General features: G+C 36.8%; 1 protein-coding gene across 1 annotated transcript in view; it reads left to right on the forward strand.

The window, feature by feature from the left end:
* Positions 1-10,808, forward strand: part of LOC108358839 (paired box protein Pax-6-like) — a 145,214-nt gene extending 134,406 nt beyond the window's left edge. The window contains exons 4-6 of the mRNA XM_017610335.1: positions 9,767-10,269; positions 10,353-10,567; positions 10,688-10,808. Of these exons, the coding sequence (XP_017465824.1) occupies positions 9,767-10,269; positions 10,353-10,567; positions 10,688-10,800 (831 nt within the window). The 3' untranslated portion in view covers positions 10,801-10,808. The remainder of the gene's footprint in view (positions 1-9,766; positions 10,270-10,352; positions 10,568-10,687) is intronic.
* Positions 10,809-13,051: the final 2,243 nt, after the last annotated feature.

Below are 13,051 nucleotides of genomic sequence, written 5' to 3' on the forward strand. Positions count from 1 at the left end.
TTATTTATTTATTTATTTATTTAGTCTACAGAAAAATGTTTTCTTACAGACAGTTGAGATAAAAAGATTTAGAATATTTAAGTATGTGTGATACATTACAGAGTGAAATAATTATAAATATTAACTTGTAAAATCTCATCAAAAATTACAACTGTCGACTTAAGCATCAGAAAATTTAATTTTAAATACGAAAGATATATTGCTTCATTTAAAATTTAAGTAAATTTAGATAAATTTAGTGAGCTGCTTAGTAGTTCTTTTTAGCCCCCCGTAGGTTTCGTTCGTGAATTTGAATATAGGCCCGAAAAAGGAAATAACATAGCTAATATTCCCCGTCATAACACTGAATCAAAAAACTAATTATTAAATCTGCTTTAAGTATTTATTACCAAAATGTAAGAGGCTTAAATACTAAATTAACGAACTTATACTTTAAAGGCCTTGAATGTAATTATAATATTCTTTCTTTTACTGAAACTTGGCTGAAACCTCACATTTTCAATTCAGATATTCTTCCAAATAATTATCATATGTATAGACAAGAATCGGCGGTGGCGTACACCATCTGAAGAAGTTAGTATTCCACACATTATTTCAGTAGAATTCAAATGCATTCGTCTACAACCTGGAAAAGGGTCCATTTACTTAGCTCTGTGCTATATCCCTCCCCGATCTGAAACATTGGTGTATTCACGACTCATCTCTTTACTGAAATCAGTTAACTTACTGACTAAACCCTCTGATTCAATGATTGTGTTGGGTGATTTTAATTTACCAAGCATATCATGGAACATCATTGACAATGATATCGTACCTTTCGCGTCTAGTGCGTGCAACAACGTATTTTTAGAGGAGATGGCTGAACTCTGCCTAACTCAGGTTAATGTACTTCACAATAAGTTTGGTAAAGTATTAGATCTTGTTTATGTTGATGATGCATCTAAGTCCGTTGTAAATAAGCGTGATCCACTAGTTTTGCCCGAAGATGTCTACCACCCTGCTATGGAGGTATCTTACGAAGTTATAAGTGATGGTCAAAATTGCAGTACCCAAGCATACGAACCAAATATTCGCTTTGATTTTTCGAAAGCTAACTTTAAAAAGCTTAACAAAGAACTGTCTAAATTGTCGTGGCCTGCATATAAAGAAAATATTGAACAAAGCGTTGCACTTTTTAACTCTACTTTACATAAGTTATTTGAAAAGCATGTGCCTAAACGCATGTATGTTCCAGAAGAACAAACACAGTTATGGTTCACTAAAGAACTGAGAAATTTGAAAAACAGAAAGTCGCGTTATTTTAAATTACAAAAAAAATCGGTTTACACTCATGCTATGTAAAATACTCACTATTGCGTCACATGTTCTTTGAATTAAACAAAAAGTGTTATAAAGCTTACTTGTGTAAAATCAAACGGCGTATAATATATAACCCCGAATCATTTTATGTCTTCGTAAACTCCAAGCGAAATGTACGTGGGTTTCCTTCCGCCATGAAGTATCAAAATACCGTCTCTAGTGATAATCAAACTATTTTTAACATGTTCCCTCAGTTTTTTAAATCCAATTACTCCATTAACTCCCAATCATACTTTGACTATCCTTTTAAACTAAGTCCAATTAACTCAATACTTACCCCAATATATCTCCCGATGATGTATTAGTTTACCTGAAGTCCTTAAAGTAGTATTTTAGTAATGGTCCTGACTTGTTTTCTGATAAATTGTGCTAATTATCTCTATGAGCCGTTAACAGCCTTATTTAATTTGTCTCTTAAAGAGGGCGTTTTTCCAACTATATGGAAGGAATCGTTCATAACCCCATTACATAAAAGCGGTAGCGGATCTTCAGTGGAGAACTACCGGGGAATAGCTAAGATTTCTGCAATTCCTTAATTATTTGAAGCAATTATAACAAATCAGTTGACGCATTCTATCTCTTCTACAAATTTACTTGAATTAACAAACTATATCTCAAAAGCATTTAGTGAAAGCAAAACTGTTGATATCATATTTACTGACTTCAGTAAAGCATTTGACAAAGTGTGCGCTTCGTTGCTCATCTATAAACTTGATCTTCTTGCTCTTCCACCTAATTTTCTACGTTGGATCTCTTCATACCTCTATGATATATCACAAGGGTATTGTTTAAAAATACTATCTCTGACGTCATTGATGTTACTTCAGGAGTCCCTCAAGGTAGCCACCTAGGCCCGATTCTGTTCTTGCTTTTTATAAACGATATTTCTACAGATATACACTTTTCCGAAATTTTAATGTATGCAGATGATGTAAAGCTTTAACAATCGTACGTTTCAATTAAAGAAAGGTCTTTGCTACAATCAGACTTAAATAGCATGGCTTACTGGTGTCAAGTAAATCGTATGCCTCTAAATCTTAAGAAATGTAAAGTAATGAGCTTCTCGCGAAGAGCTGTTCATCCCGCTTTTATACAGTAGGTAACCATAACCTGGAACAGGTATACATTTTTGTGGACCTTGGTATCACAATGGATCCTAAGCTTAATTTTAGTCTTCATATTAATGTGACAGTCAACAAGGCTAAAGGTGTACTTGCATTTGTGGAACGATTGTCAAAAGAATTTTGTGACCCTTATATCACTAAAACCCTGTTTATAACATTAGTTAGGCCAATTCTGGAATACGGTTCGGTGGTTTGGAATCCAAGGTATCAAATTTACTCAGACAAGATAGAATCAATTCAAAAACAATTCCTACTTTTTGCTTTAAGAAATTTCCGTTGGGATTCTCAATATAACCTTCCACCTTATACGAACCGATTAAAACTTATTAATCTTCCTACACTTTCCAGCCGCAGGCAAATGCTTGGTACAATTTTTATAGTTAAATTACTAACAGGCTCAATTTCAAGTCCGCTTCTTCTTGGCGAAGTTAGCCTTAATGTTCCCTCCCGGGTATCAAGACACTTTTGCCCCCTATTTCTGAAAGCTTGTAAAACTAATTTTGAATTGCACGACCCACTCCGTTGCTTATGCCAGGATTTTAACTCTCATTCCAGCATGTTTGATATATCAGATCCGCTTTTCAGCATAGAAAAATCGATACTGTCCTCTCTCAATAAATGAATTAAAATAAAGACATAAAATCGGCTGATGAATTTAGTTCTGTAGCTGAACAGTTTTAGATCTCGACACTTAACAAACTCCTGCCTATCGTGACTCGGCGCAAAAATTGAAAATACTGGATCCGTACGTCATGCGGACTGCGCCCCTCGCGCGACAAGCTTTTTTAAAAACGAAGTAAATTAGTACAAATTGTTAGTAAGTTTCATTAGAGTTTGAATAAATCCTTTCACTAAATGGCTTTTAGTAACTTTAACGAGACCTTAACTTATTTTATTTTTTTCATTTTAGTGCAGTTTTGACAAAACTTTCTTGCTAAAAATCTTTTGTTACACTACTTCATGTTATTCCTTTGACTGTACAGGTTAAATAAAAGCTTGTTTTTAAAAAATATTTTTTTTACATTATTTTATTCTGTTATCTGGTCGGTGAATTAAAAAAGAAATTTTCATTCACGAAGAAACTGATCGTCGTTTCCGAATATTCCTGGAAACGGCACCGCAAAAAGAACTGTTGATGTTATGGCAGTTTCAAATGCCGAATTTCCACTAGGTATTGAAATGACAAAAAGTTGGATGCATTTAAAAAGTGCCATGTGGAAATGAATTTAATGACTATTTTTTTAAGGTAATGACAAGAATATTTTTTAATGCCCAGTTTGTCTTTAAATTTCTGCTATTTAATGCCTAGTGGAAATTTAGCATAACTTGAGAACTTTTCAGATGTATTTATAGAAAATATGCTGGTTCAGGCAAAGAGCGGGCGCAAATAGGTTCCAAACCTAAAAGGAACGCAAGATAAAAAATATTTTTTTGATATATTTCAGCATTTTTCCTTTTTTTTACTGAATAATATGTAAATCATTTTTTTAATTTTGCGTTTTTTCAATAAAAAATTATACTTATTAACGATAAACAAAATTAAAAACATTTTGAAAACCCGTAAAGGCCCCTTTCCGGTCTACTATCGGTGCACTCTGAAAATACTCCGTATTGGTCTTCGGAGGATTTAAGGAGTCCTTCTCACAAAACCATAGGTGAATAGGAGTCTTTGCTGTTTGGGGCACCGAAATCACTCATTTAAGTAGTCCTACACTTTTACACAAATATGTATATTGAGAATGCCCTTTTCTCCTGCGGGCATGCTCCTTTGAAACTCTTTTCGCAGCCTCCCTAGGAGCATCAACGCACCGTACTAATTGTGCCGCTGGTATGCTGGGAACAATATTTTTGAACAATTTAATAAAAAAAAAATTTATTAAAAATAATTGCTGAAGAACTATTTTCAACTCACGATAAATTGAGATTATTTCAATTTTCTTTTGCGAGTTAGAGAAGGTCGAGAGAACTCTTCCTAGGCTCAAAAATGAAGATAAGTACAATAAGAGACTATTTTGCGAGATGTAAGTAATCAATACCGCTTGAAGGATTGAGCAATTTCGTGTCCAAAAAATAAGCACTGTACGATAGTTAATAAGGAAATGGTTAATATCCCAGCGGGAAAATGTAATGTATAGTAATTGAAAATATAATCGGTAAAACAACTCTTTTCACATTCGAAAATGCATTTGTTTCCCCACTTAGGCGATTATTGCTTATGAACACAGATATTAAACAGTAATTGGATCTAAAACTCATAAGAAATACGTCCAATTATTTTTCACGCATGGAATGCATTACTACTTTTCCCACTGGGATGTTGCCCGGATAAGAAAATGTTTACTATTCCATCGATACTGTCGTTTCTGAATATCCACACAGATGAAAGTAAGATTCGCCACAGAATTTTCAAACTCTCTAATATCTTTTTATTCTATTTGATTGAGTAGCCATTGCTTTTCAATCGCTTGCTTTGTATGAGAAAAGGTTTCACATACAAAAAGATTTAGACAATTTATATTTTTTGTGGGAAGAAATTAAAAATATTTGACATTTTAGAGACTGAATAATTTGAAAAAAAAAATCAAATCAGCTGCTCTACTGATACTACCTGTTCAATGTGCCTTGGGAAGAACAAAATATTGCAAAAAGAACTACACTTGACTGTACTTCGAAGTACGAAGTACAACGGCTCAAAAAGAAGTACTGTACTTCTGAAAGAAGTACGGTTGGTCACATTAGGTATGATAGCACGATTTCATAGGCAGTTGAAAGCTACGATAATGGCTAGAAATTTAACCAACAATTGGTATGATGAGCTACCGATAATACTTCTTGGTTTACGATCGATGTATAAAGAAAGTATTGCAGCCACACCATATGAGATGGTTTTTGGGCTAAATTTACGTCTACCCAGTGAACTTGTGGTTCCATCTGAAGAAAATTTTTCTCCAACTGAAGTTTTGGGCAATTTACGGGAACATTTAAAAAATGTAAATTCAAATTTAAATCAGAATTCTGATACTGGTGTATATATACCAAAGAATTTGGAGACTTGAAAATTTGTTTTATGCGCGTTATTAATAAAAGATCATTGCAACAACCATAAGAAGGACCTTATACAGTGATGCCAGACATTCTCTGTTAAAAATCCCACGAAAATGGGGAAAAAATCCCTCATGTGGGTACTATCTTGAAAATTTATCCCACAAAATTCCCAACGAACTTAAACATATGTGACCTGGTCTACGAAAAGGGAGCTTACGTGCGAAAACTAGTTTTCTGTGAAAAAGCTGTTAAAAGTAAGCAACTCGTTTCGTCAGTTTCTCATTATCTCGTTAATTGTTCTCCGCGCCGGACGTCCAGTAAGTGTTGTTGTTGGTCCAGTAAGTGTTNAGTTAGGATTTTCTGCTTTTCACCACGTGAAAAAGCATCTCATCTTCCATCCGAATCAACCAAAAAGTGAAAATTGATTTTTTGACACCTAAGCCCACTTTCCGTAGACCAGGTCACATATATGTACATGTTTCAGTAGTAAGAAGTAAAATTCATATAAAATAATAATAATAGTTTGGCGCTTACACATATGTGCTTTTCCTCCAATTTGTGGCGGTCCCCTTGATGTTGTCACACTAGGGGAGGGACCTACAGTTTTACGCCGACTCCGAATGGCGAGTGTATTTTTATGAGAAACGGTTTTTCATAGTAGGAATACACTCGGAGGTTTGCCATTGCCTGCCGAGGGCCGACCGCTGTTAAGAAAAAACCCCTTTTTCTGCATTTTTTTCACTCATTCATTTTTTTGCTCACTCACTAAGGGCCTAAAAGAATTTTTTGGTGACTTAAAAACTGAAGCACAGTCATGTGCTATTTAACATTTCATCAGATAATTTGTTCCGCTTTTTACATGAAACACCAGTTACAACTGAAAATATTCTTTCTTACTCAGCGCTTGAATTGGTTAACGTAAGAAAATTTTCGAAATTGTCCTTATACTTTTTAACAATTATATACCATTTCACTCCACATCACATCTTCAGAACGATTAATTACGTAAGAATGTCGAATATTCTTGAATTTTGATCAATTATGCAACAATAACTGCGTCAAAAGAAAATCCCTTATTTATATGAAATGTCCCTTTATTCCCTTTTAATAATTTTTCATGCAAAATATCCCTCAAATAGGGAAATTACCCACAATCTGGCATCACTGACCTTATAACGCTGTGGAAAAAAAACAAAAAATATTTTAAACTTGAAGTTGATAATGAAGTTAAAACAATTCCGATAGACAGACTTAAGCCAGAAATTATTGAAACAAAACTAACACCTGAAACAAACACTGATATAAAGAATAACACAGAATCAAATAAGAAACGAGTTAGTTTTAATTTATATAACATTAATTCTCTAGAAGGGGGAGTATTGCAGGGTTTGTATTTGTGCTATTACCTTTAATTGTACTGTGTTCATTTCAACTTTGTAATTTTGGAAATTTTAGATTTAAGAGATTTTTGTGTGAAAATTTTCATTATTATTCAAACTCGTCTTGGTAACCACATACAAATGAATTAATTTTTGTTAATAAAAATGTATTTAAAATAAATACCCTTTTAATAATAAATAAATAAATATCCTTTATATAAAAACCGTTTACTTAATCTTATTTATTAGAGTTGCACCTAGCGTCAAGTTTGGAGCTATTACATTTAGCGGGAATTTTAAATTACATACTGATGACAATTGACCATGTATTACAATAAAACTTATCATGAATAAAAGCAATTATCGTTTTTATAATCTCTACTACACACATACATACATACATGGCGCAGCGTGGTCACTAGAGGTCACGCGCATTTGGTGCGCGCGCGGTTGTTTGAAGTTTATTTTCTCTAAAACTACACAATATCCCACTCTAATATTTACATATACTATGGGAAATAAGTCAAGCTTTCCATTTAGACAAGTAAAAATTAAAACAAACATCTAGTTTTGAGATATACTCAAATTACCACTTTGATCTTGAAAGTCAAATTATTCCCAAAAAAAAACTTCAGAAAAAAATTATAGGTGCCACCAAAAAACACGGAATGAGTTATAAGAGGTAAACAAATTTGGATTCCCAATCATAAGTGTGACGGTGCGAAGCTTCACAGTGCACAGAATGTGCCTTTTTTGCCTTACAAGAGTGTGACATTTTAGGAAACGAACACAAAGTTTTCTCACCCTTTGCATTTAATTTAGAATCGTAAAAGGGGCATTTTTTGGTAGAAACGAATCACCATTAGTTTAATTTTGTTCGATAGTAAAAAAAATGAAATTTTCAGTCGTATCCCGATGGGTTAGTTCGTGCATTTTGAATAATTGTGCGCCACTAACTGGGCGCTCAAATGGTACGCCTGCGTACAAAAGATTCAATTGTGCTATGCACAGAACCAAAAGCATAGCAAATATGCATGATTCAATAATGCCTTGTATAAAATATAATAATTTCACCCACAGAATACAAAACATTGTAACATAAGTTAAACTATACAGCCAATTTTTTGGCGAACTACAGGGATTTCATCTATAATAGTTTACCAGGCGATGCGTTGTGGAGTGTAAAGCAAATTTGCATCAAAAAGTCAATTCGAATAAATAGCAAATAAGATTATTTCGGGGGATCGATTCTTTCTAAAAATTGTAGGAAAAAGTTCTGTTGGAGTGAAAAAAAAAAATGTTTGAAAGTTTCTTATTTCTTTCAAAAACTTTCCTAATGAAGTCATGTACAAATGGTTTTATTAATACGTTGGTAATTTCAGATTATTACAAAATTTTTAACGTAAGCGGTTTCTACTGCATTTCATATAATTCCCTGAATCTGAAACAAAGTTTTTTATGGCATAAGAACATCGAGCACATTACTTTTAGACATTAAAAAAAGTATTTACATACATATGTAAATCGTTCAATGAGATTCAAATGAATTCTCAGCCGAACACTTTCGAACTCAGCAAATTTTTTCATTATTTTCGCACAATCTATATCTACTATTAGTCGCAATTTATTATTAGACTTTCCCTGAACTGCGAATGTGTAGTAACGAAAATTCATAATTTGAGGTGTGTAAATTTTTTTTAATAAAATAGTGCAATTCAACTAAACACGTAAATACCTCGTAACCACGTAAACCTCATAAACTTACTTATATGTATATGGTTTATATACGAGGTTTACGCGATTACGAGGCATTTTCGCGTTTTGATGAATACCCTGAATAATTTGGATTCACTGCTCCTCCATCTTAGATTTCTTCCGTTCAGCATTTCTTTTAGTTTGTCATGTACCTTAGACTGACCAGAAAAATTTAAAGCGATTCTTTATTGACGCTCTTTAATTTTTACTTTCCGTTAGGTTAAACACTCCCCCTGAAAATTTGGTGCAAAAATTTAGAGGTATCTCGTGAACGTTTTGTGCCTCTTCCTCAAAATCTTAAAATAACTCTTCCATTTTTAGATTTTGTCATTAAATCTCAATACATAATGAACGTAATATCCGATGACTAATTTTGTTTTCCATAGGTGTGGCTATAAATAATACCAGTGAAAAAAAATTTAAAATCTTTCCTAAGGAGTCATCAACATTTAAAATTAAATTTTGAAATTTTTTATCTTTTTTTAAGATTTTTTCGAAATTCCTTAAAATATAATGAACGTCCTATTATCTTCGGTGAATCGTTTTGTTCGTCAAAGATGTGGTTATAAACATTACTAATGATAAAAAATTGCAAATTATTTTTAAGAAATAATCCACACGAGACCTCTAAATGTTAATATTTTTGTACCGAATTTTCAGGGAATGGTTTTTAGCCATAATGGAAGCTAAAAAATAAAGAGGGTCAAAAAAAAGAAGCACTTTCATTTTTTCTGGTCGGGCAAAGAGCGCGGTTACCCACGAACGTGTACGTACCATAGAAATATATCCAGTTTGCGGTTCATAGAAAGAGAAAGAAGCAACGTCTTCGTCACGGTCATACGCAGATGAGTTTTTGTTAACTCGCAGATCCCATAAGATAGATCGTGTCAGCTGACGCGTTCTCCATTTTTACGTCCGTGGGTAACTGCGCTTTAATGTAGGTACATATACTTATAGGAATTAAATTCCGTTCCTTTCGTCGTTAATTTAAATGTTTAGTTCATTAAATTATTTCTTGCGTTTCGGTATTTTCCTTTTAATTCATTAAAACTATTGCCAAAATTAACAACAGAACTCCAATTAATTCATACCTCTCTACAACAGGTCTGGTTTTCCAATCGACGCGCAAAATGGCGACGTGAAGAAAAGCTACGGACCCAACGGCGCTCAGTCGACCATACAAGCAATAACGGCGGTTCCGGTGGGCGCTCCAGTACCGCCAATTCTGCTGCGTTAGCTGCCGCAGCAGTGGTCAGCCATCAAAGTGGATCAGGTGGCAATAGTGTTGGCGGTATTGGTGTAGGTGGAGGTGCGGCAGCCGATGTCAATGCGGCTGGTAACAATGGCAGCGCGGCGGAAGGCTCGAACGGCGGTGGCACCAGCGCAACTGCAGCCGCGGCACTTCCCGGCACAAGTGGTGGTGGCGGCGCAACTGTACCAACAGTGGGTAACGCAGCGGCAGCAGCCGCTCTCAATGTCGGCGGTCATGGTAGCTCTGTGAGTCCGCCTATACAAGCCGTCGCTCCCCGCCTTCCCTTAAACTCCGGTTTCAACACGATGTATTCATCGATACCACAGCCCATCGCTACGATCGCGGAGAACTACAAGTAAGTGACCCACATTCATGAAATACGGTATATTCTCATGTTAAAAAAATTACATAATGTTAACAAATTTGTAAATTCACCAGCTCGATGACCTCGTCGCTGAGCTCTATGACGTCCACTTGTCTGCAGCAACGCGATAGCTATCCTTACATGTTTCATGACCCACTGTCTCTGGGTTCCGTTCCGTATGCAGCACACGCGCGCTCTTCCTGCAATCCCGCTGCTGCGCACCAACAACCCCCATCGCAGCATTCCTCAGTGTATGGTGGTGGTCCTGCAAGTGGGTCTAGTAGTACAGGTAAATAGACTTGACCACTGAAAACTTTGTAAGTTCGCAAAATAATCATTATGAAAGAGGGCGAGTGCGCTAATGTAAAAATATTTTATGATTACTACATTGAAATCATTTTAATTTCAGATAACCATACGTTTGCAGGTGTCATCTCTGCAGGCGTGTCCGTGCCCGTACAAATACCCGCACAAAGCGCCAGCGATTTAACCAGCACGAACTATTGGCCACGACTTCAGTGATCTACGCTGCTCCTCTCACAATCGGCATCCGCCTCAAAAGTCAACGCCGTAACCGGAGCATCGTCGGTCAGTTCGCTTCCCGGGTCACCACTTCCAGATATTGGTGTTTCTGCCGCGGCTGCTGCTGCAGCTGTGGTAGCTAATGCAGCCGCTGCAACATCGGTCGCCGCCGCCGCTGCCGCAGCCGCCGTCGCGTCGGCTGCTATAACTGCGAGCGTCAATGTTGCCAGCGGCGGCGGCAGCGACGACTTCGTTAATGTGGGCACGCCCTCACCTGCCGGTAGCAGTGCAAGCAGCAGTCATAGCGCATTCGGTGCTTGTGGCTTGCGGACTGGTACAACATCAACAGCGTCTGAAGGGGAATCAGCGTCCGCGAGCAATTTACCAATTCAGCTTCATGTGGGCGAATCAACAGCCACGAGGACACCAACTGCTTTGATATCAACACCACCACCTGCCGCCTTGCCGCCGACACTGATGCTAACCGTCCAACAACAACAGCAGCAGGACATGCAACGCGCCATGCAGCAGCAACACCATTACCACCATTCACACCCCCATTATGCCCATCATACGCACGATCATCAACGTCATCAGTACCAACCGCTGCATCATTTGCAGCACCAACAATATTTGAGTGTCCACGCAGCGCAACAGCACCGGCTTTCGCAAGTACAGTGCCACAAGCAACAACAACAGCAGCCGGTGCAAGCGCTACTGCTACATCATCATTCCCATCCGCACTCGCACTCGCAGTCCCACTCCCACCTGCACGAACACCCGCAACAGCATCATCAGGAGCAGCAACAAAACCAACAACACCAGTATCACTAGCGTACACATTTCCACATTCAAGGCGAATTCATACAAGGCGGTGTTGCCAAAATAGCTGACATTTTCGCCGCGGTGGTTATGATTGTCAAAATGTTTGTTGTACATTAGTAGTAGTTATTGCTCTCTTTGTGCTCTCCTTGTTTGAATTCGCCTTGCCCACATTGAATACAATTAAATAAATAGCAACAGTTACAGTAATAGGAACAGCAGCACCACCAACATTGACCACCCAAGTTAAATGAAGCAAAACAAAAATGAAATAGAGAATTGAAACGCCAACCCACCAACCCTAGTAGCAACACATAGTTGCATAGGTACATACATACATATGTAAAACAACAAAAAGAGAAAAACCCAAAACTAATATATAGAGATCTTCTTATAACAAAAGTTAAGAAGAGCCACTAATCGCTCGAACGCGTCACAAACGCAAGCGAGGCTTCATTCGCACTTAAAGTCTTGTTAGAGAAATACGTATACCTATATCATTTAGCATTGTGTATGTATGTATACATATGTATATGTATATGTTAGTGTACGCAGCAAAATAGTAAAGCAAGCGAGAAGACATGACAACTCTTCTTATCCGATACGCACAATCTCCTTTGCATTCTACGCCTGCCAACCCCAAAGGACAGGAAGCAACGAAAGCTAAACTGAACCCATCAGTAGGCCCGTCGAGAGGGAGGGGGTCAAGGGGTGAATCCCCCTGTCCCGGGCTTTTTAAGGGGCCTGAAATATCAGAACCATAACTTCTTGTTATTTTATTACAATGTAATTGCTCCTTCGTTATAGGCTTTTATTATAAATAAATTCCGATTCGTGCTGATTGTTTCTGACTCTATGCATTAAAGAAAATGATCACGTGCTTTTAAATTAACAAAATTTATGTATAGGGAGGGGCCCGTGATTTTTCAGTTCGGTGCCCGAGTTTTATTCGACGGCCCTGCTCATCAGTGCGGAATTTTAAGCCAGAGAGCTCTGCATTCGTTATGGTCCGGTTGTGTAAGAAATGTTGCATCAACTTGGAACCATCCTGTTTGCTCATATATTCAAAGTATTTTAAATTTAACAATGACGGCAGAGTGTTTGTTAAGGATGACGGCAGAGTGTTTGTTAGAAGCGATGCTATACTATAATAGTCTGGGAGTTATCGACAGAAATTTTCGCCCTTTCCGCAAGCTTATTTTTTTTCTATGAGGTATGCGTGTAACGTACAATACTAATTTGTAAGTCTGCCGGCGCAGCCCACGGCAGGGGCTTACAGGGGGGTTACAATCATAGCAAAAAATAAACAAAAAAATTCATAGCCGCATACGCGAAACCTATTGTACGTACCATTTGACATATAAGAAACTTAAAAAATTCGTCTGCCATCTAAATGCCAAAACAAAAGTCGTCTGTCACCCACATAAAT

Source organism: Rhagoletis zephyria, unplaced genomic scaffold (assembly GCF_001687245.7).
Source record: "Rhagoletis zephyria isolate East Lansing unplaced genomic scaffold, Rhagoletis_zephyria_1.1 Rzeph_scaffold_00303, whole genome shotgun sequence".
Taxonomy (NCBI): domain Eukaryota; kingdom Metazoa; phylum Arthropoda; class Insecta; order Diptera; family Tephritidae; genus Rhagoletis; species Rhagoletis zephyria.